Consider the following 24,392-nt stretch of genomic DNA (forward strand, 5'->3'; position numbering starts at 1 on the left):
GTATACCAGGTGCCCTCTCTATACTCAGAACTATGCTACCCCTGGGGGCAGTGGCAGGAGGGCAGGGATCAAAGAGCTATCTATCAAAACCACAAATAAGAATGGGAAGCTTTGAAAAGTTCCTGTTTGTAAAACCTCATAATTTGGCATAGTGAGATTTTTTTCATCCATTCTTTTTTATGGAGTGTGTCTACCCTAAGCAGGGACTTCTGTATTAGTTAGGGCTTATGTGGTTACAAATGACAGAGAGACCTAACTCAAACTCATTTAAGCAAAGGAGAGGGTTGTTATGAGGGATAATGTGATGTCTGTGAAACCCAAAGACAGGAATGTGTCTGGGGCATGGGAACAACTGAAAGCAGCAGCTCAAAACCATCAGGGTTCTTTTTTATTCCTCTTGTCTCTGTGCTTCCATTCACTCTCTTCATTAGTTTCATTCTTAGTTCTAGCTAGTGATCAGCTTTCAAGTGATGAAAAACATGGGAGCCAATAGCTCCCTAACTGTACATTTAATAACTTTGGTCACTAGGGGTAAAAAAACCCCACCTATCTTAACATTCTTTCCAGTTCCAAGTTGAAAAATCTCAGGGAAGGAATCATTGAAACCGTTGCAGTCAGGTAAACTCCAGAGAGTCATGAAACAAATGGCAGATCCTGGGGGAACCGCAAAGATGGGGATAAGGGAGAGGAAGCTTCTGGAAGAAGGGAGGGGGTGAAATGCTGGTCAAACAAAACAAGAAATGCCTGTGACACCTCTCTTTATTTTTTCATGCCAACTCCACTTTGGTATTAATCAATTCCATTCATTTAATAAGCACCTGTCCACTCATTTTCTGAGTGTCTGATACATGCTCGATACTATGCTAGACTTGAGGGATGAAAAGATGACCATGATGCCTCTTAAGAGTGCTTGGCATTCAGAGATACAGAGACACATAAAATATACTTGGTTTAGGACCTCTAGGAACTTGCTAAATAACCAGGGACAGAAGACTGTGTATTTGGAGAATAACCAAATGTCAAGCTGTGTTCTATGGATGATGAGGCTAAAAGAAGGTAAGTGAGGTCGGTGAGGCCTGGAACATTCAAGGAAACAGCTTAGAGAGGGTGATACTTCGGCAGGGTCTGTAAAGGGTGAGGAAGTTTTTGTTTATGACCACATGTGTTTCAAGTGCAGGATTTTCACAACATCACACTAAGTGAGGCCTTCTGCTCATGGTTCTCTGCATCTGGAGGCCTTCTGGAATGCAGCCGTCAGCCAGTGGCCCTGTTCCTCTCTGAGACAGGACTACCACCCACGGCTCTTCTGATAGCCTTGTTTTTTATTGCCATGGCTCATTGGATCAAAGCCTCTGAGTTTGATGCAAGTTCAGAATAATTCAAGGATTAACTCATCTCTCTGTGCTTGGGGAGCTACACAAGCAACATCTGGTACAGCCTGCAGAGGGATTCTTCACCCAAGGCGTTTCAGATTTCAACATGTGAGCTATCCTGCTGAATAACATCATCGACGGGAAACAGCACTGAGACCTCATCTTGTAACCAGAGCTCTGTGTAACACCCCCCCGGTCATGTTTTGCGCACAATTATAATAAATGGTGCAAATTGTAACAGGTTCTTTATCATCTTGTTTCTTGCCAAAGGGACTGAATTCCACATTGATGGAGTTGAAATTCCCTTGTGGGTTTCCTCTGGGACCATTTCATAGCCTATCCTAGTACCATTAATAATACCCTTCCTGTGCACAGACAAGACCATAGTCTCACATTTTAATGTTGTCATAGGGAATCTCTTGGTCATTCTTTTTGTCAAATCCCATCTGTTACCTCCCTGTCTTCTCAGGATCCCTGGAAAGTCCTTGATAAATCCTGATTTACCTTACCTTTTTGGGAAATCCTGATTTGGTAAATCCCTGGTTGTGCCCTCTGTATCTCATGGGTTAGTCCCACAGCTCCTGGAGTTCTCTTCAATATTTTAATTTAAAATTTATTTAATTTTTAAAGGTGAAACACTATAATGACTAAGAGTTGGCTGTTATGTGCCAGGGATGTATTATTACAGAGGCACTATTATCATTACCCATGACTCACCAGAAAGAAAAATGAGGTTCAGATTTCAAGTGAATTGCCCAAGTACAAGTTATGAGCCCATATCTGTCTCATTTCAAAGACTGTCCTTTCTAAGGGATTAAGTATAGGGACCCAAGCTTATGGTGATGGGAGTCTCACATGGGAATCCCTACTTCTAAGTTGGGGAAGGAGACGGAAAGAAGAAAACACAAAGAGTATGGCTCGGAATTCAAAGGAGAATTTTGAGACATGGTGAATTTTTCTAAAGCCTGAATGGGTTGGTGAATATCGAGACCACTGGCATGAAAAAGGTTATTGGCAAATGTTTTCAAGAAAAATGTCAGTAGAGTAATGGACCTGGAAGAGGTTAGGTAGTGGTGGATGCAACAGCTGCAAACAAAAGGAAAGAGTCAGTAGACACATCATGGTATAAGTGAAGGGCTGGTCAGTATCTACTAAACTTGAAACTCTGGGGGTGGAGCCCCAGAATTATTTTAACAAACGCTCTAGGTGATCCTGATATACACTCGAGTTTGTGACCCACTGCTAATTCAGTTTCTCAGCCTTGGCTGCACATTGGAACCACCTGGAATAATGATGCTTCTGCCTCATTTCCAGACAATGGGGTTTGATAACACTCTCCAGGCAATTCTGATGTGCTGCCAGAATTGGAAACCACTGCCACCATCAGAGAGAGAGGAAAGGAGTAATTCTATCTGCAGTGCAGAGTTCTGGCTATCCCTAGCATTGTACTAAGAATATGCTTTTCAAGGTCGAATGGGCATAAAGATAATCCAACAAGCTCCCAGTGCTTTACAGGCATTGCCTAATGAATGAATCCTCATGACAAGTCCATGAGGCAGTATCATTAGTCCTATCTTATAAATGAAGACTTTGAGTTCCCAAGAAGTTACCTGATTTGCCTGGAATGTCACAGCAAAAATATGGCAAAGCTGGAACTTGAAAATTAAGTCTTCTTTGACTCAAAGTACTCACTTTTTAAAAATTGTGATAAAACATACATGACATAAAAATTGCCACTTTCGGGGCACCTGGGTGGCTCAGTGGGTTAAAGCCTCTGCCTTCGGCTCAGGCCATGATCCCAGGGTCCTGGGATCAAGCCCCGCATCGGGCTGTCTGCTCAGCGGGAAGCCTGCTTCCTCCTCTCTCTGCCTGCTTCTCTGCCTACTTGTGATCTCTGTCTGTTAAATAAATAAATAAAATCCTAAAAAAAAAAAGTATAAAAAAAAACTGCCACTTTCTGGGGTGCCTGGGTGGCTCATTGGGTTAGGCCTCTGTCTTCGGCTCATGTCATGCGAGGCACGCTTTGGGCTCTCTGCTTGGTGGGGAGCCTGCTTCCGTCTCTCTCTGCCAGCCTCTCTGCCTACTTGTGATCTCTCTGTCAAATAAATAAATAAAAATCTTTAAAAATTTTTAAAAAATTGCCACTTTCACCATTTGTAAGTGTACAATTCAATGGCATTAAGTATAGTCACAATGTTGTACCACTTATCACTACTATCCATTTCCAGAACTTTTTCATCATTTCAAACAGAAACTCTGTACCTGGGGTGCCCGGGTGACTCAGCAAGTTAAGACTGTGCCTTCAGCTCAGGACATGATCTCAGGGTTCTGGGATTGAGCCCCGCATCGGGCTCTCTGCTCAGCAGGGAGCCTGCTTCCCCCTCTCACTGCCTGGCTCTCTGCCTACTTGTGATCTCTCCCTCTCTGTCAAATAAATAAACAAAATCTTAAAAAAGAGGAAAAAAGGAGGAAGGAAAGAAAGAAACTCTGTACCCATTAAACAGTAACTCCCCAGGGGCACCTGGGTGGCTCAGTGGGTTAAAGTCTCTGCCTTCCGCTCAGGTCATGGTCCCAGAGTCCTGGGATCGAGCCCCACATTGGGCTCTCTGCTCAGCAGGGAGCCTGCTTCTCTCTCTCTCTCTCTGCGGCCTCTCTTGCCTGCTTGTGATCTCTGTCAAATAAATAAAAAAGATCTTTAAAAAAGAAAAAAAAAACCAGTAACTCCCCATTCTCCTCTCTCTTCAGCTCCCTGCTAACCTCTATTCTATTGTCTCTGTGACTCAAATCGTTTCTTCTAAATCACTATGTTTCTAGATGGGCTCAAAGAAGAAATGGAGGTGCTAAAATTGATTGGTTTTTTTTTTTCTCTTGAATAAGGGTATCTCTGAGTTAGCTGAGGCTCCCACCTGCAACCTATGTTCCCCAAATTCTGAACAACTTGTAATTCCCAACCAACAGCATATTCCCTCTTGTCTCTCTGTGTCACAGCACAGGAGAATCTCTCTGCTGTGTGCTTCTCCCACCTTGCCTTCATTTAGCAAAGTGTCTCCTGCTCCAAGTCCCACTCCAGGCATGACTGTCCCTGGGAATCTGACCCAGGTATTTCCACGGGTCCCACAGACCAGGCTTTGCAAACTGGAGTGCATTCCAATCACTTAGGCATTCTGTTAAAATGCAGATTTGGATTTAGTGGGTTTGGGACAGGGCCCTAAGGTTCTGCATTTCTGTCAAGCTTCTGGGTGATGCTCATGCTACTGGTCCCCAAACTGCACTTAGAATAATAAGATCAGAGAGTGCAGTACTTCATCATAGCATGTTTTACTGTAATATTCCCTTAGTTGTTTCACCATTCCACTGTAAATACCTTGAGAACAGAAACCCATCTTATTTATTGATATATTCCAGGGGCTAGCTCTACGCCAACTCAGTGTAACTCTCAATAAATGCTGACCAATGAATAAATAAATGAGTTCACAGGCTGGAAAAATAAAAAGGAACCAGATCTATAAAGAGCCTTATAGACCATCTAAGGAATTTGAAATTTATCCTGAAGTTGGGGAACCACTGAAGGATTTTAAGAGGGTGATATATCAAATGTATATGTGCAATGTGTTTTAAATGATCAAGACTGAAATCAAGGAAATAGTGAGCTACTGCATTAGTCCAAGCAAATGATTATGAAGGCCTACACTAAAGTAGTAATGGTAGAAATGGAGAGAAGGAAGATGATTCAAGACCCGAGAAATGGGTTGATCACACATTCCCATTTGCTTCAGACAGATCCAATTTATTCTAAGTAAAATTACTAATAGTATCCCTGTTGTCTCCCAAAGTACCCTGGTTTGGGTGAACTGTCTGTTCACCCTGTACATAGGAGATAAAGTTAATAGAACATGAAGTGGGGTAAGGAGCAGAGTGAGCAGCCCAGGTTATTGTTCGCAAATTTCTGCCCTTAGTGACTGAGTGGATGTTATCACCATTTATCACACTGAGAAGTCCAGGAGGAGAAGCAGTGGGAGAACTTTCTCCTTAAAATAAAAATAGTTAAGTCATATAGTGATTCAATGAAAAGTGTTAAGTAAGTTTCAATAATAGCAGGACAAAAATTACAAAGAAGACACACAAATGGCTGAAATTTGGGGGATACTGATCAAAGGTATCACCAAATTGAGAACATCCTTCCTTTCTGAAGCTCTGAATTGTTAGTCTCAGAACAATTTAATAGGAAACCTGCCCCAATCTTCCAATCAAACCTACTACAGATGGGAAGTCAAAATGGTCAATTAATTCTGGGTTTTGTTTCTCCCCATTTTCTTCCCTTCAAGTCATAGCTGTGTCTGCTCCCAATAGCCGATGGAGCTTTAGAATTTGCTGGATCACATCTGACCATGGTCATTTAGACAGTCAAAACAATGATATACCACACAAAGACCTAACTGAGTGAGAAGAACACATTCCCTGGTTTGGCCTGAGCCAAAGGTCAGTGAACATGAAAACGTTCTACCTCATTTATATGCCACATGACCCAACATCCTTACTAACCTCTATTCACACTTGCCAACACCTCAGCTTTTTTCTTCCCTCACCCCCAACATGTCAACAACCAGTTAATTATTTAATAAACCTTAGAACATACCTTTGCTGCTTCTCTTGGCCAGAGAAGTCTGGAATGTTCCTAGTTTCTATTTCAAGGTGGCTCTTACTTGAGGGTTCTGAGTGCAGTCAAGTGGAAGAATAAATTCACTCACTAGAGCCTTTTGAGGGAACTTTCAAACAAAACTGTGGCTTTTCAAGTATTAAGAGGAAATGACAGACTGAACTAAGCTCAGTATTCATTTTAATACCTGTGTTAAAAGTTATGTTAGCAGCTGTCAAATCGCTGACCCTTTCTAAATACATCACTCTTCGCCTTAAATCAGATATCTTGGGTGGCACCTGGAACTTGCTACTCTGGGCTGACCCTGAGCAAAAGGATTGTTCAAGGAGGTAAAATTTGTCTTCCAGGCATTCCTATCAGAGGTGCTAATGTCAGCCTGATGGGCAAGAGACATGGAACCCAGGACCCCAAGTCCTGAGACCGTTACTGCTTCCTGCTAGGGTTAGAGACTCAGGGAACTCTATCCCGTGCTGGAATATGACACCAAACCCAATGAATTCCCTCTAGTGTTTTCCCAGCCTGGGGGCAGCCTCTGGACCCCATCCTGACTTCCCCCTTGGGGAGTAGAAAGCAGGTATTCTCAAATAGAGGACAACCCTAAGTCTGCATTATTGCACTAACCAGAAGCAAAAGATAAGAGTTGAAAATCCAAAGAACACACACCTCACAGCCACCAGAACCTTAATCACACTGAAAGCCCCCCGCTTAAGCTCTACTCTCCAAAGGAGTCCTTGGCCATATCTGTGCTCTTCCTCAGGGATTGCGAATGCATGCAGAAGAGTTCACTGCATCAGGGACTAATTATTATTGTACAGTGGCTAACTGAACATAATTTAAAAAAAAAAGAAGAAGAAGAGGAGTCCATTTCACACTCCCGTGAAAAATTGGGGTGGCATACAAGTCCCCCTCTATTATGTTTCTACTTCTGATTCCCATGACCTGCCCCCTCCTTCCCAAGTCTTAAAGGCAGAGTTCAACTAGGATCTGCCCTTTCAAAGCAATACAGGCATTTTCACACATTCTTCTAAACCGGCCAGTTTAGGGACTTGACTCCTTAGGGCATTGTATTATATGACTGGAAAAGCTGACACATTCATTCATAATCACATGATAATGGTTGACAATCACATCGTCCTGATGGAAAAGTTTGACTGCGGGAGATACAGCCCTGGGGTGGGTCCTAATACCATCCACTTGCTACCTGGTGACAACCTGACTGTGATGATTTCCTCAGTGGTAAACTGGGGCTCACTGCGGTGAAATTCTCTTCTCTCGGTGTCTTCTATATGGTTAAATGCTCAACCACTGTTAACAGAATCTGAGTCATAATGCAAGCAGATAGAGAAATGCCCTTGGTGGTTAAGCAAGAATCCTAGTGCCTGGTACTGAAAACAATTATGCTGCCTCTCTGTAGGTAATTCCAAGTAAGATTTTTCTCTTTCAAAATGACAAATGGACCTTTAGGACAGTGAAACCATGTGCCATTATACATTTGTTCAAATTCATCTAATACATACCATACCCCCAAGAGTGAACCCTAATATAATCCATGGACTACAGGTGGTAATGATGTGTTAGTATGGGCCCCCATTAATTGCAACAAAAACCCCACTCTGGGTGGGGGGCAGGGAGTGGGGAACACTGCTTGTCGAGGGGAGCTCAATACTAAACTGCTCTAGAAGGCAAAGTTTATAAATTTTTTAAATGCCATAAAAGGGGACGCTTGGGCTCCGTGGATTAAAGCCTCTGCCTTCAGCTCAGGTCATGATCTCAGGGTCCTGGGATCCAGTCCCGCATCGGGCTCTCTGCTTGGCAGGGAGCCTGCTTCTCCTCTCTCTCTGCCCATCCCTCTGCCTACTTGTGATCTCTCTCTCTGTCAAATAAATAAATAAAAGTCTTTAAAATGCCATGAAAGGTACATTTAAGCAAAATTAAAACATTTTATTTCTAAATAAGTTTTTTAAGTTTCTCAAAGCAGGAGTTCCCCTCACCCCCGGCCGTGGCTCCTGCATTGCTGGTATCCCCCACTCACTGGGTCATTCCATAGTGACCAACAAGCTACAAGGTCAGGGAGGGCCAAAGAATCTGTGAATTCCCCCTGGTGTTCTGTCATAGGTCAGTTGGCCGGAAAGGGGCAAGAGGATATTGAGATTGAGGATTGAAGTCTATAAAAGCAAAATGTTCCCAGAAGAAAGTGTAAGTGAAGTAGTAGCCCTTCTAAGAGACACCAAAAAGAGAAAGTGGCTAGGAAAGGAACAAGATTAGAAAAGACAGTGACAAATGCGCAAAATCACAATGAAAAACCCAAGTGAGATGGAGACACTTTTGACCATTAAGAGGAGAAGAGAAGGAGCCAGAAGGGAGGAGAGATAAGACAGTGGAGTTCTGCCGTACACAGAGAGGGGAGCAAAGAGCCTTGCACCCCCTGCCCTCAGTGCTTAGATAAAAAGGGGGGGGGCATCTGGGTGGCTCAGCAGTTTGAGCGTCTACCTTCAGCTCAGGTCATGATCCTCCATCCCATATCCTGGGATCGAGTCCTGCCTCGGGCTCCCTTGTCAGTGGGGAGTCTGCTTCTACTTCTACGTTTCCCCCTACTTGTGATCTTTCTCTGTCACTCTCTCTTTCTCTCAAATAAATAAAATCTTTTTTAAAAGGTGGGGGACAAAGAAGGAGAACGTTTGTAGAACAGTGACACAGTCAGCCTGCCGCTGTCCCACACCGTCTACCGAGAATGCACATCTGTGACTACTGATGAATGAATGACTCACCAAGAAAAGGTGAATTTATTTTTTAAAGATTTTTTTAAAGATTTTATTTGTCAGAGAGAGGGAGAGAGAGAGAGAGAGAAAGCACAAGCAGGAGCAGCAGCAGGGAGAGGTTCTGCCAGCAAGGTTCTGAAGGCAAAATGACAGTATTTGTCAAATTTCAGTTCCTGTCCATCCCAGCCAATTCCTGCTTATAGGAATTTCTCCCACCGATGTCCTTGCACGTGTGTGAAATGTATATACAAGGTCATTCATGTGCAATTGTAGCAGTTTGGAAACCACACAATTGTTCTTCAGATAAATAAACAATGACACAGTGCACAATGGAATACTATACAGATGTAACAGAACAAACAAAAAAATGAGGAAGCTCTCTATATATTGATAAGGAAGCATCTCTGAGACATGTTGCTTAGTCAAAAGAAGGTTCAAAGATGTCAGTACGGTATGTGACATTTGGGGGTAGAAGTTAAAAGGGAAAGATTTTTAAATGTGTTTCTGCTTGTATTTTTATAAAAAGTGGGCATCTGCAAAAAGAGACGTGTATTGAGTAAATGTGGATAAAGGAAAAATACGAAGACTTTTCACAGAGTTCCTTTTTATACTGTTTTGATTTTTGAATACCATGAATACTATTATTGATTCAAAATTTTTAAAATAAGAACAAATGATTCCAAAAGTAAGGGCTGTGAGCTGGAGCAGCTGAATCCCTACTTATCTAGAAATTACCTTTCCATCCCAGTGTGGTGAGGCAGATTACAGCAGTTGCTGTATTTGTCTATCAGAGGAACTCTTGGGTGATCCTATCAGTCAGGGCTCTGATGGATATGCATCAGAAAGCCTCATCAAGTTTATGGAAGTTAAAAAGACACGCTGTCAACTCACGTAACTGAGGAGTCCAGACGTGGAGTCGGCTTTGGGAACAGTGGGGCACAGAGCACTGCTCTTTGCTGAGGGACTGCCGAAGCTGGGGCTTACTAGGCATCTTATGGCACCCCTGCTCAAACCACAAAACAGATTGTTGGTACCTCGTTTAGCATTTTCTGAGCATTGGTTTTGGAAGTTGCAGCCACTCCCAATATGAGTCTGGCATCCTGCTGCCCTTCATTTTAGAAGATGAGTCTCCTGGGGGTGACCAAGGAGAGTCAAGAAGCTTCTCCTCCAGGGCTTAAGGCTGCGGTTGCTCTCTTATGCAACAGACAGGACGCAAACGCATGACATTCTGGCCTTGAGAATGCCAGGCATTCAGAGCCAGACCAAGAATATGTGTGTGGGGAGACGGCTGGGCTTACTGGCCTGCCAGAATCAGGGAGTGGGAGAGAATGGGATACCACTTATCTCCCTCCCACTCCTCCTTCCTCATTCCAGGGCCCGAACACCAGACCAGTGTGTCTCCAACTGAGTAAAAAAATGGGAACATGGGACGATGCCACATGCAAGGGATGTTAGGAAACCCAAACACAGCACAACACTGATGTGCTTGATTTGGTTTGTGAAATGCAATTTCTGTGGAATCCTCTGTTATGAAGAAAGAAAAGAAAAAGAAAAAGGAGCAGGAAAGAGAGAGAAAAGAAAGGAAAAAAGAAAAGAAAAACGAAAAGGGAAGGAAGGACGAAAGGGAGGAAGGGAGGGAGGAAGGAAGGAAGGAAAAACCCACTTGATTCGCAATCGGGAAAATAACGAGTCCCCGCCCGGACTCCGTTGCCAGGCGGCAGCAGAACCTCTGGCACGTCCCTGAGCTGCTCTCTCTGTTTCCTCGTCTGAAACATGTAATGGATAACTGCCCGACCAACCGCAGGGGGGTTAAACAAAAACACAAGCTGGGAAAAGCCTAACTTCAAAGGTAATTGAGGCATGTTTATTACCTAAATGGTTTACATTTACTTCTTTTAACCTAAAAAGGTTGTCAGCAACTATCATTTGATTTACCCTGAAGCAAGTTAACTTGCCTACCCTGGAGGGTGGGCAAGCGGTGGGGGGGTTGGTTATCTACTGTCCTGTATCCGTCCCAGATCCATTTCCCATTCTTTTCTTCTGAAAAACAACTTCACCCACCACCAGCCCAGCATTTCAGACACCATTGGCCCCTCCCTGGTCCAGAGGGGGACACGTGACACAGGGCTGACTAAGAGCATCAGACCTCCCTGAGCATGGGCATGTGACCCAAGCCAGCCAATCTGAGACAATGAGCTTCAACTCACGGGCTTTTGTGCCAACTCTGCAGAGGTCCCCTCTTTCCACTGGACAGGTTGTCGCCCTCGGGCTTCTAGAAGCCATCTCTCACCCATCTAGGGGAAACCTGCCTGTGAATGATGCCAACAGGGAGAGAAAGTAGAGCTAGGAGAAGGAGAGAGTAAGTGAAGTTCTGGTACCACTTTTGGATCCAGTCATCCCTGAAGCCAGCTCCACCCCTGGACTTGAGTCAACAGATGCCCCTTTCTCCTTTGACACTTTATGTTGGATTTCTGGTGCCTTCACCTCTAAGAGTCTAGACTGATGCAAACTTCTGACCCCAATGTTTGAGTCTCTACACAAACATGAGCCACTGCACCTACATGCAAAACTACAAGAATGAAGAAAACATAAGATTTGCGCTCTATCTTGATGGGGTCCAAGTGGAGCTAGAATTGTTTCCCGGATATATAGACTTCATAGTAGTACCTAGTTGACATGTTGTAATTGAACTGAGACACAAATTACTAAAATAAAGAAATACTTCATTTTATTTTACTCTGTCAGCTATGAGGTCCAAGGAAATGCAAGCTCATGGAAATTAGAAATAATACCGAAATGTGGATAAGACCAGCTTTAGAGATTTCATGGAATCAGCAGAATGTGATTGTCTGCAGTGATTTTTGGTGCTCTCAGTTTGCCAAGCCAGGTGTACCATTTTGTCTAGCCCATCTAAGAATTTCGGTGGTCACTGTCCAGGTCGAGGAGAGTTGTCACAGAGTGGTGAAGCCCAAACAACTGAAATGTTCACAGTACACAAAGCAAGTCAGCATTACAGGGTGATACAGACTCTTCATTTATCACTTAACTAGTAAACAGTGTACCAGTGTAAATCTCACTTTACAGCACTACAAATATCCCTAGTCATGCCTTCCTTTGTTCACTGATTCGTTCATTCATTCAATGATATTGATTAAGCACCGAGTAGGGATGGACCAGGAAGTGCCCTGGTAAACGCTGGAGTGACAAAGTTAAAGATTAAGGCCCGTACTCTGCCCTCAAGGAGCTCCAAATCTATCTCACAGAGAGATAAGGAAATGAAGAATGACAATGCATCATGAGAAGCACAGGTAGGGGACGTCTGTTCGACATGAGTCCCAAGCGTGGATCCATTCTCCTTCAGGTTCCTTAGCACACCTAAGTAACACTTCTCCCCCATCTTGAGAATAAGGAACGCCTGACATCGTTTCCATCAGTCCTTCATTTCCAGTGTTACCGTGGGGAGCCACAGCATTACAAGTTGCAACAAACTCAGACATGGTTATGGGGTTCTCACCGCTGAACCCACAGGGGACACAGCTGGTCGTTGCAGAGCTGGCTGACTGCTTCATTCACTCGAGACCGTTACTGAGGAGCCACGATGTGCTCACCACTCTCAGAGTCCCTCCCAGCCTGTCTAGGTGGGCTGCTCTGCCCTTGGCATTCATCCTCAAGGTCTGGACCTACTTGGCCGGATGCAGATTTGTGATCTGAAGGGTCTTCGAAGGAAGGCCTTCGCTTCGGCTTTCCAATCTAAACCTTAACATGTCAAGGCCCACTTCTTGCTCTGGAACCATTAGCTTTTCCTTTGTCATGTGTGCTTTGGGTGAGAAGGTGGAGTCTGTAGGTCTTGCTTAACAAAGGACTGACTCCCATCTTGTACAGTGCCCAAACATCCAGCCACCCACACTGAAAGAAGGAGCAAATAGCCTGCACCCTGCACCCTCTCTTTCTCCTCTGTCTCAGACCTGTGCTCTCTTCCACGGGCTTAGTGGCAAGAAATGAACTCGAGACGTGAGTTTCAGCTCCTGAGTCAGACTGCAGTTATAGCATTTTATGCCGGTAACAATAAAGGGTGGTTTTACAAATGGTCTTTTTTATGCTTTTCACAGATTGGCTTTTGTGGAGGTTTAGTATTAACCAAAGTTCTCCTTCCCATAATCCTACCTTCCATAAATGGTCCCTGAGATACTTTCCCTCCTTGGCTTATCCAGCAAAGACAACAATCCGGAATCCAGGGAGGTTTTCCTTGTCAGGGGCTCGCCTCCATTTTATTGTTGTTCTAAGGCTTTTCTAATCTGTCTTGATGAATTCATCCCACCTGGAACTGGGCCCACTCGAGAATGCCAGTTGGGTGAGCAGCAAGGGTAGAGGCTGTAGCACTGTGAGCAGGAGGCCCATGGGGGAAGGAATTTAAAAACCGAGGTCTTCTGTGTTCACTTAGAGTTAATGTGCATAGAGAGAGTAAGGCCGTTGGATAGAAGCACTTCACTTAGTTCACTTAAAAATCAGAGTATCCTTGTTAGTGTTCATTTGTTAACTAAATCTTTATGATCATTATCAATCAAACTTTATAAATGCCGTCATGATATAAAATTAGACCGTTCATTCTCTAAAAATAAAATTTAAGAATGAATATGCCCTGATTTTACTTGTTAGTGAATTCCTCATTTAGTGCATTCCCACAAATCACTTACACACAAAGAAAACACAAAACAGAATCTGTGCAAAAATAAGAGCTCTCCATTTTCTGTAACACCTTCTCTTTTCCGTAATGAATTTGTTCATGTAAAAAAAGTGTCTACTTGGAAAATTATAAAAACATTGCTACAATGTCATAAATGCTCTACATTCTCTAGGAAAACATACCTTTGGAAATAGTACAACTATTGGGAATTCTTAAAGAAATTCAAGTCGTGGATGTGCCGCAGATACTTTCCACTCAGGGCAACATGGAAACCCTGTCTGTCCTCCCTACCACTTCCAGAAACTGTCTGCGACTCTCACTGAGTGAGGGATCATTCTTCTTTCTTCAAACATCATCATTGATTTCTGTGGATATTCTTAGGGTGACACTCTATTAAAAACAGAAGAAAAGGATTTCAAAGAAGGTTTTATATGCAAACAATGAATCTTGGAATACCACATCAAAAACTAATGATGTACTATATGGCGACTAACATAACACAATTTTTTAAAAAAGGAGAAGAAGGTGGTAAACCGGTGCCAGCAACAGTCCCCACACCCTTCAGATGTGCCCTCACTATGGTTTCGGCAGAGTTTGAATTGGGTCTGAATGAATTCTCTTGGTTTTCTATATACTTTTTGCTAAGAATTCATTTGTTTCAAAACATACGATTTTCTTTGTTGTCAAACCTGATAAGGTCCCACATCCTCTCTGCCTTGGGAACATTTTCCAACAACAAACTTTGTTTTCAACAATAAACTTTGTTTCTTCAAAGGACGTATTTCCTATTATTTGGAACTAGTAAACGAGGCCACATCAGAAAGCTAATAACCAGGATATATGACTATGAGTATCTATCCAGGGGGTGGAAAATTTCATTGTTTGGGAGAGCAGTTAGAGATGCTTTTCTTAGGGAATAAACTGATGTTCTATGGCATGCTTCTAACCCTAACTGTCATATGTCATATGTTATAACATATGAACGGATAAACACCTACCTGGAAATCGTGGATGAATGTTAGGAAGTAGAAAATGAAACCAAAGGCCACTGTCCATTCGCAGATTGCACTCACTACGTGATATATATAATCCTAAAAGCAACAATAAACAGAATTTAGCCAAAATAGACTGTATTCCCTGGAATGGGTGTACTGAAACAAGAAGCTGGTCCGAACAGAGAGGAAAGTCATTGGGTGAGCATAAATCAGCCCCTTGAGAAAACACAGTGAGCCAGGCCAGGTGGAGGAATATCAGGGTACCTGCCCAGTGAGAATATGAACGCAATTATCCCAGACGTTCTTGAGGCTCTCACACTCTGGCTTTAAGACTTAGTCTATACACTTCAAAAAGGCAGAATAAGGGCCACAAAATGGCTGAGATGGGGAGGCAAATTTGGACTCAAGAGAAGAAAAAATTTTCTATTCAAGGCGTGACTTGCTCTCCCACTGCTAGGAATCCCAAAGTTGAAATGCATGCTTAAAAAACATCAAGTCAAACAAAACAAAACAAAAAACAAAACAACAACAACAACATCAAGTCAGCTTCTGGGGGGCCTTATTAAAATGAGTGCTCGTACCCAGAAGAGAGTGGCCGTCTCCACTGGCTGTTGTGTATCTCTGTTACTACAGAAAATGTCTTATCAGAACACTGCTCTGCTTACAGCCACAGAGCAGAGGCTAAGGAGACATCGACATGGTATCTGTCTTATTGGGGGCAAAGATGAGAGAATGCAAAGCAAGAGTGGAAGGCTTTAATTGAAGGTTCCTCCTATGGAGGTCAGAGAATTAATAAAAATAAATGGACTGAGAGTTGCAGAAAAAGAGGAAGAAGGGCAAACCCAGTCATCAGTTCAGTTTCATTTTTACCAAATGGGAAAATATGACCCTGGTGTTGCTTTGAGACATTAAAAAAAAGTCTGTGCTTGTGCATGTGTAGGGGTGTGTGTGTGTGTGTGTGTGTGTGTGTGTGTGTGTGTGTGGTGTGAACTCTCCTGATTTTTAAAGGCGGTAAATTACTTCAAAAGCATTTTTAAACACCATCCAAAGGTCGCCTGGGTGGTTCCGTCGGTTAAGTGTCCAACTCTTGGTCTCAGCTCAGGTCTTGATCTCAGGGTTGAGAGTTCAAGCCCCAGTTGTGAGTTCCACCTGTGGAACATACTTAACTATAATAAAATGAAACTGAGTACAAACTGCATGTCTGCATTCTGACTTGAGCCCACCTGCCAGATTAGGCCTGTGGAATGTCATCAGTTCTCTGATTTCAAACAGTGACCTATTTTTTTCCTACTTCACTTTTTGCTCTGCTATAGGTTACATGCATGAATACGCAAATATGCTGGGCTGCAAGTTGGTTCCATGCTAACGAGTGCTTTCTCTGATCCAGTTTTCGTCCATGAAGACTTCATTGTGGTGCATCAAACTCTCACAGACACCGCTCCTTGCTCTCCTCCTGCGCGTCCATATCCATCCCAGCCTTCATCCAACGCACATTGGGGAGAACCCCATTAGCCTACGCTGCGGGTAGAGAACCGAGGCCCCTACCTCCTTTCGGTGACCTTACCAGGAGATCCACCTCATCCTTTATCGCCCTCGGACAGTGAAGATGGCTTATAAAAATGGAAACAGAATTGGGGGAGAAGGATTTCTAGCATATTTAATGAAAGCACACTGAACTCGGGGTGCAGACTTCTGCTACACTTGTGGAAACGCAGGCAAAGCTCTGATCTCCTTGCTATGTGAAATGAGACAATGATATTAAAATTCTCACCATCGCTACCAAGCCAAGTGAATGCACGGGAATGTGCCACACAAGCTCCCAAGCATGCCACAGAAGTCTGGGGCAGAACCTAAGTCGTTGTTCCATTTAGTGAATTAATGTAAAGGGTTTTGTGTGCATTCACTGATACTGAGAACAGAAAATAATACGAGAGCGGCATGGTGATTTATGGAGTGAGCAGAAAATGAGGTACTTTTCACATTTTTAAGGTAGAAAATGAAATGAAAACAATTTTTAATTGACTGGGGCATATACTTCAAGGAATCCTTTCCAGCCCCTGGTTGGTTTGATTCGTGGTAGAAGATCTCCCTCCAGTGGCTGAACTGGTAAAGTACACCCAAAGCCGCCCTGCTCTGAAGTCTTGCTTTTAGAAAGGACTTTTTTTTTCAGTGTTCCAAAATTCATTGTTTATGCATCACACCCAGTGCTTCGTGCAATACGTGCCCTCCTTAATACCCACCACCAGGCTCACCCAAACCCCCATCCCCGTCCCCTCCAAAACCCTCAGTTTGTTTCTCAGAGCCCACAGTCTCATGGTTTGTCCCCCACTCCGATTTTTAAAAAACTTCTGCCTGGATCATTCTCTCACTCACCATCTTCAGTCTCTTCAGAGTCTGTCTGTCTGTCTCTCTCTCTTTAAAGGTTTTATTGTTTTACTTGAAACAGAGGGACAGATAATATTCTTTCAATACTTGCCTGTTCAAAGCCTTCAAAAGCTTATCCTGGTCACCTACGTCAAGTACGATCCTCTCTGTCTACCTCTTAAAACTTTGCACAAACGCCCTAACCACGAAGATAGACCTGACCATGTTTATTCTCCGGTTCATTCTGAAATAAAGTGCCCTCTGTGCTGCAGCGGGTCTCATCCTTTCTGCTTAACACTCACTGCTTCCTCGGACCTCCATACACCTTAATTCACATCAACCCCCTTCCATTAAGTGTCTGACTTCTTCTGATGAGGAATTCAATTAGGAACTCAAAATTTTGAAAATAATTTTGAGAATAATCCCCAGGAAACCAGGTTCAACAATAATATTGAAGATGAGTTAAATTTTACCTTTTCTTTTGGATTCCACTCCAGCTTTGTTATAGAAATTAGTGAAGCACAGGCAATCACTAAAAAAGGGCAATTGTTAAGGAAGCTCCAAAACAACAAAAGCAAAAACAAAAACCCAGGTCTTTTAAGACTATTCTAATCATCATCACAAGGTTAAAATGTTAATACCAACATTTCTTCAATCAGACCAGTTACATCGGCTTTTCATAATCTCAAACCTTAAGTTCGATTCTGACAGCATTTAAATTATAATATGGACATACAGTCATTCCTTAGCAATACCTTTTCAGCTATGTATAGACAAATTTTCATCTGTGGCTACATTTTGCTCCACTGTGCTTGTTAAATTTGGTCCAAATGACAGATGGGGGGTGGGGGTGTGCCCAGGTGGCTCAGCTGTTAAGTGTCTGCCTTCGGCTAGGGTCATGATCCCAGGTTCCTGGGATCGAGCCCCATATTGGGCTCCCTGCTTCCTGGGAAGCCTGCTTCTCCCTCTCCCACTCCCCCTGTTTGTGTTCCCTTTCTTGCTGGGTCTCTCTCTCTCTAGAATAAATAAATAAAATCTTAACTTAAAAAAGAACAAAAACAAAAAACAAAATGACAGATGGGTACTTTTTGAGGACTTTTCTCCTAAAATACTCTTTTCCCTAAACAAAAGTTTTGGAAAAAAAAAATACTCTTGCCCTAAGAATCCTATCTTCAAGGCAACAGCTTTAAGGTAAAATTAACATTTCAAAGTACCAAAGCATCACAAACTACCAAGGTTCTTCTACAAAAACAAGCTACAGATTCAAACCACTATCTTTAAAAAACAGACTTATTCCAAAAAAAAAAAAAAAAACAGACTACTTATTCCATCAAGTCATTGCGTGTAAGCCAGAGTCCTTCCTTCCCAGACCAAGTTTACAAATCAAAGAGCTACACCCTACCTCTGACCTTAGGGGGTACCCAGAGAGGCCAGTCAAACAGTGCCAGGGACTGAGGCTAAAGCCTCCTCATGCTGTCTGCACAGACATTCTGATGGAGCTTATAAAGGCAAAAGAGAAAGCTAGAGATGAGGTGCTTTTAAAATGCTTTTGTAGGGGGAGGGAGGCGGGGGGGGGGGTGGTTATGGACACTGGGGAGGGTATGTGCTATGGTGAGCGCTGTGAAGTGTGTAAACCTGGTGATTCACAGACCTGTACCCTGTGGGGATAAAAATACATTATATGTTTATAAAAAAATAAAAAAAATTTTTTTTAATAAAATGCTTTTGCAAACAGTTACGAATTCAAAGCTTTGAGTCAATGCCAAGTTTAGAACTTCCTCTGAATTCGGAGTCAGCACCTCTTCTCCCTGCCCTCCCTACCCCCCAATATTTTGCAATTCTTAACACTTCTCGGTTTCTCAAAATAAAAGATTCTCTGGTCGTGTCATTACCATATTTCTGTTTCTGATAGTTTAAAATCCTCTTAATTCTTTGTTCTTGAGTCCTGTCTTCTGCACATCAGGTACTGTGCTGGTGGGGAGGGCATGAGGACGACTCAGAGGGAAAATCGTGACTTCAGAGTGGAATGGGCTTTGAGGGAGGCTTCACTGAGGTGAGCCTACTGTAAGCTGAGGTTTGAGGAGCTCTCTAGAGCAGTGTCCCCCCAGAAATTAATGCCAACCATGTGAGTAATGTAAAACATTCTCCTATAGGCAGACAGCTTCTCCTCTGCTGCCCGACCTGCTTCTCCCTGGAGTGTATTCAATAAAGTTCTAAATCCTAAAAACAACAACAACAACAAAAATTCTACTATAGTAGTTACACTAAAGAAAATCTAAAAAGAACCAAATGAGGGGTTCCTGGCTGGCACAGTTGGTAGAACGTGTGACTTGATCTCAGAGTTGCCAGGTTAGGCCACACGTTGGGTGTAGAGATTACTTAAAAATAAAATCTTGGGGCGCCTGGGTGGCTCAGTGGGTTAAAGCCTCTGCCTTCAGCTCAGGTCATGATCTCAGGGTCCTGGGAGAGAGCCCCGTATCGGGCCCTCTGCTCGGCGGGGAGCCCCCCCCCCACCCCGCCTGTCTCTGCCTACTTGTGATCTCTCTCTCTGTCAAATAAATAAATTTTTTTTAATTTTTTTTCTTTAGATTTTTACTTATTATTTCTTTGACAGACAGAGATCACAAGCAGGCAGAGAGACGGGCAGAGAGAGAGGAGGAAGCAGGATCCCCACCGAGCAGAGAGCCCGATGTTGGGCTTGATCCCAGCACCCTGAGATCATGGCCTGAGCTGAAGGCGGAGGCTTTAACCCACTGAACCACCCAGGTGCCCCTAAAAAAAAAAAAAGAAAATCTTTAAAAAAAATAAAATAAAATCTTGAGGCACCTGGGTGGCTCAGTTGGTTAAACGGCTGCCTTCAGCTCAGGTCATGATCTCAGGGTCCTGGAATCAAGCATCAGGCTCCTTGCTCAGCAGGAAACCTGCTTCTCCCCTGCCTGCCCATTCCCCCTGCTTGTGCTTGCTCTCTGTCTCTCTCACTCAGGCTGTCAAATAAATAAATAAAATCTTTAAATAAAAACATAAATAAAATCTTAAAAATAAATAAATAAAACCAAATGAAATTAATTTTAACAATATATCTTACCTAAAAGAATCTTAATCTCAAGAAAAAAAATGAGCATTGCTGGGGGTTGGGGGCATAGGGATAGGGTGGCTGAGTTATGGACACTGGGGAGGGTATGTGCTATGGTGAGAGCTGTGAATTGTATAAGACTGATGATTCACACACCTGTACCCCTGGGGCAAATAATACATTATGGATTAATAAAAAAAGATGGAAAGAAAGAAAGAGAATATATCTTATCTAACCCAATATATCAAAAATATGATCATTTCAACATGTACTAGTATAAAGAATTAGTAATGAAATAGTCTACATTCTCCTTTTTTTATTACATCTTTGAAATTGGTGTGGTTTTTACACTTAACTGCCCATCTCCATGTGGACCAGCCACATTTCAGGCGTTCAGTAGCCTCATGTGGCTGGTGGCTACCGTACTGGACAGCTCAGCTCTAGAAAGCAAGGTGGAGGAGCATAATCCAGCCAGGTAGAAGAGAATGGGCCAAGGCAGAGACCAGGAAATGGTCAAGTCTAGGGGAGAACATGTTAGAATAAGGTCAGAAAAATAGGCTGCCTCATGGGGCGCTTGGGTGGCTCAGTCAGTTCAGCGTCCGACTCGGTTTCAGCTCAGGTCATGAGCTCAGGGTCGTGAGGTCAAGTCCCACATGGGGCTCCAAGCACAGTGAGGGGTCCGCTTTAGATTCTCTCTCTCTCTAAAATAAGTAAATCAATAAAATCTTTTTAAAAAATACTCAATAGGCAGACTCAGACTACGTGTCTCAAGCAAAGCAACCTTGGCTTTATGCTGATAGTGATTTTGTGAAGGCTTGTGAAAGCTTTGGAAGCCAGATGCAAGATGGAGAGGCTCACAGGGAAGGCTTAGAAGCAAGATCCTAGCCTCATCTGTGCTTCAGTTTCATGAGTCAAGTGATGATGTTTCATAGAACTATGGAAGTAAGAAGAGACAAAGGCATTTTAAAGATATTTTGAAATCTTTGTAAAGAGACATAAATACCACACTAATGCTTAGGACAAAAGACCTTTCCATGTGGATGAATTCATTTGAATTTTTTTTTTTAATTTTTTTCGATTTATTTATTTATTTGACAGAAAAACAGCAAGAGAGGGAACACAGGAGGAGGAGTGGGAGAGGGAGAGGCAGGCCTCCTGCTGAGCAGGGAGCCTGATGTGGGTCTCTATCCCAGGATTCTGGCATCATGACCTGAGTCAAAGGGGCCCCTTCAGTTAATTTAATACAGGGACATGACCTATTTCTGTTTGGGGATGCTATCCCTGGTGTGGCTCCTAAGAACCTCCTAGAAATGGGAACTATTTGTATGTGAAACTCTGAGGCCTAAAATGCTTATTCTGGCTAAAAATTCTCTCTGATTTTAACATCTAGAGATGTGCCTCTCAAGTTGGAAGCAAGAAAATGTTTCCTACACCAAGATACTGGCTTTAACACTTCAAACAATGATACTGTAAATTTTGCAACTAACACAAGCTTAAAGTTTTAAGTAGATATATTTGGAGAGAAACATGAATGTCTTCAAACCATAAAGAAGGAAATTGCAAATGAACTATCTTTGTAAGGAGCGCATATTTGTTTAAATTTCTCAACAGTAGGATTTGCTTCCTCTGCGCTTAGAAATTTTCTAACTAAAAATTTCCTTCCCTAAGACGAAAAAAAAAACAACCCACAATCATTCTTAGACTTCACATTTTGTATAGCTTCTGTTTTAAAAGAGAAACACAAAACTTACTATTTAGAAGCACATGGTGCATTTTCACTCAAGCTTGCCCACTTCGTACCACAACCCAATCCAAACTAACAAAGTTGCTGCTAATAAAATAGTTGCTATTTTCCTACGGTCTGACAGGAATCACCATCTTTTGATGGCTCTGCAGTTTTTCTCTGATAGGACTGCAGATGGTATTGTGAAAGATGGGGAATTATCCACATCTTGAAGACACAGCTTTTTTTTTTTCTTTCTGTTAAATACTTCTAGAAAGAAAAAAGATCAAGCTTTCATTTCCTTCAAACAAAAATGCCCCAGCCAAAAAATTGATATTTTATTTTCACATTGTTGAATTAGAAGATGGAATCAGTGATAACAAGAGAAGCTAAATGTATTTCAAATGACTTAGAAATAAATGATACAGCTTTTTAAAACCTCTTAACACAGATGAGTAAATTGTACTATCTAATGAATCGCCAGCGTATAGATGAGGGTAGGGTACCGGCTCTTGGGACTTCATAGGGGGGTTACTTTAAGTACAATATCAATATTTGGAGTCTTTGACCAAGCACTACAAAGAAAAATAAATATTTCCACATGGCTTATGAAACTTTCCCTGTTGGAAAGAAAGTAAACAGACTAAAGTGTTGCGATAAGTTTCCATCCTTCTTGCACACACATTCCCCCCCAAAGATTGTTTTGATCTAACCAGACAGTGTTGAGGTATTTCCTTAACAATGTATACTTCTGAAGCATGTGGACACCCGCCTGTGAACCTCTGCTTTTTTTTTCATGCTCTTCTGGGGGAGCGGGAGAAGGGTCAAGCCTGTGAAGACACTGACAAATATGTAAAGGATACTGGGGACCACGGCTGCACAGGAAATGGCAGAGATGGCCAACCGCACGTGGCACGTGGACAGGCTGTTCCACTGGGGACATGATTTGTAAGAGATGATGGACTGCAGGAGCGTGTAGACCACACCGCAGACAAAAGCCAAAAGGGCGCCGCCATCGTGGACCACGGGGACAGCTAACTCCTGGAGAGAGAGTCACAAACAGCTGTTACTCTGCATGAGTCTGCACGCAGCAAGACCCACGCCCCCACCCACGCTGGGCTACACAACGCCACAGTCATCACAGATGCACCCACCTCTCCTTGGAAAATGTGGTCGCCTGCAGAAGACTTCCAAGAGAAATGCCTTCCAGACCCTAAAGTAAATGCTCTTACTTGTTCCACAGCAAATGTGGGCACACTGGACAGGGACAGAGCGATGTCTGCCTCAGAGGTGGGAGAACTGAGTATCGTGGTCTTTGGAGTCTGGCAGAACTGGATAAAAAATTTCCACTCTGCCACTGGGCTCTGTGACCTTAGTTTATAATCTCAATTTCTGTACCTGTAAAATGGGCATAATAATTTCTGCCTTGCAGTTTTGCACTGAAGATTATACGATGAATTTCATTTGAAAGTATACCACTGGTTCCATGAACACGCTGAGTGTGGCTTAGAGTTTTCAGGCTTCCTGCTCCTCAAAAATCTCTTTGTCTTCCCCCAGGCACCCCACATGCACACACAAATCTAAGTAAACACACTACCCTTGCCATGCAAAGGCAGATTCAAGTCAAGGCCCTGCTCCCCCTATCCTCTAACCAGCCATTTCAACCAGAAGGCACCCCTACACCCCGTCTAGGCTCAGAATCTGGTATTGCTCACAACTATGCTCAGGATGGACCATTCAAAGAGCTCACTTTAGGCTCCTTCCAAATGTGCAATGGGCACCTACCTTCTGGTGTAACAGTGATGTTGGACTGAACATTGGAGTCTCTGCCTGAACTTGAAAATGTGAGCTTTGCAAGAGGACAAGTTAAAGTATTGTCCAAGAGACACTGGTTTGGGCCCCAGACCCTTACTGAACCCAACTCACTATCCACACCCTGTTCCTCCCAGATTTTCTTTTGACCTGAGCCACCCAGGCTTGCCTAGAACCAAGGTTCTACTCCATCTGCTCACAAATATCAAATCTTTAATGTCCACATGGAAAGGAAGATTAAAAAAAAAAAAACTTTCAAACTCCTTTTCTTTTCTTTTCTTTTTTTGGTAAGATTTTACTTACTTATCTGACAGAGAGAAAGAAAAGAAAGCACAAGCAGGGAGAGCAGCAGGCAGAGGGAGAAGCAGGCTCCGCACTGAGCAAGGAGCCTGAGGCAGGGCTTAACACCAGGATCACGGATCATGACCTGAGCTGAAGGCAGACACTTAACTGACTGAGTCACCCAGCTTGATCCCAGGACCCTGGGTCAAACTTCTTTTCTTTTTTTTTTTTAAACGATTTTACTTATTTTATTTATTTGACAGAGAGAGATACAGCAAGAGAGGGAAACAAGCAGGGGAAGTGGGAGAGGGAGCAGGCCTCCCGCTAAGCAGGGAGCCCAATGCGGGCCTCGATCCCAGGACCCTGAGATCACGAGGGTTGTGGGTTATTGTTAAGCTGTCAAACTTATTTTCTAAGGAAACATTTCTGGAATCAAACCTCATAATAGAGGGGAAAATCCACTGCTTGATTTATGTTATAATAAAATAAGGCTGTATTAACATTCCACAACATGGAATATCAATTGCTCACTTATTAGGTATAAATTCTGTATTCCTAGGATACTTAACATGGGCATATAGATTTAGGAAAATTGCATATGTGAAATAAAATACATTCTATGCCCTTTAAAATATTTGTATGTCTTTAAGTACTTAAGGAATTTAAAAAA

General features: G+C 42.9%; 1 protein-coding gene across 1 annotated transcript in view; it reads right to left on the reverse strand.

Annotated features, from left to right (window-relative positions):
* Nucleotides 1-11,530: 11,530 nt before the first annotated feature.
* DRAM1 (DNA damage regulated autophagy modulator 1) overlaps nt 11,531-24,392 on the reverse strand; it is a 36,143-nt gene continuing 23,281 nt past the window's right edge. The window contains exons 4-7 of the mRNA XM_046011094.1: nt 22,492-22,669; nt 17,306-17,364; nt 14,472-14,564; nt 11,531-13,863 (exon numbers count right to left, since the gene is read on the reverse strand). Of these exons, the coding sequence (XP_045867050.1) occupies nt 13,819-13,863; nt 14,472-14,564; nt 17,306-17,364; nt 22,492-22,669 (375 nt within the window). The 3' untranslated portion in view covers nt 11,531-13,818. The remainder of the gene's footprint in view (nt 13,864-14,471; nt 14,565-17,305; nt 17,365-22,491; nt 22,670-24,392) is intronic.

This window comes from Meles meles, chromosome 7, assembly GCF_922984935.1.
Source record: "Meles meles chromosome 7, mMelMel3.1 paternal haplotype, whole genome shotgun sequence".
NCBI lineage: Eukaryota > Metazoa > Chordata > Mammalia > Carnivora > Mustelidae > Meles > Meles meles.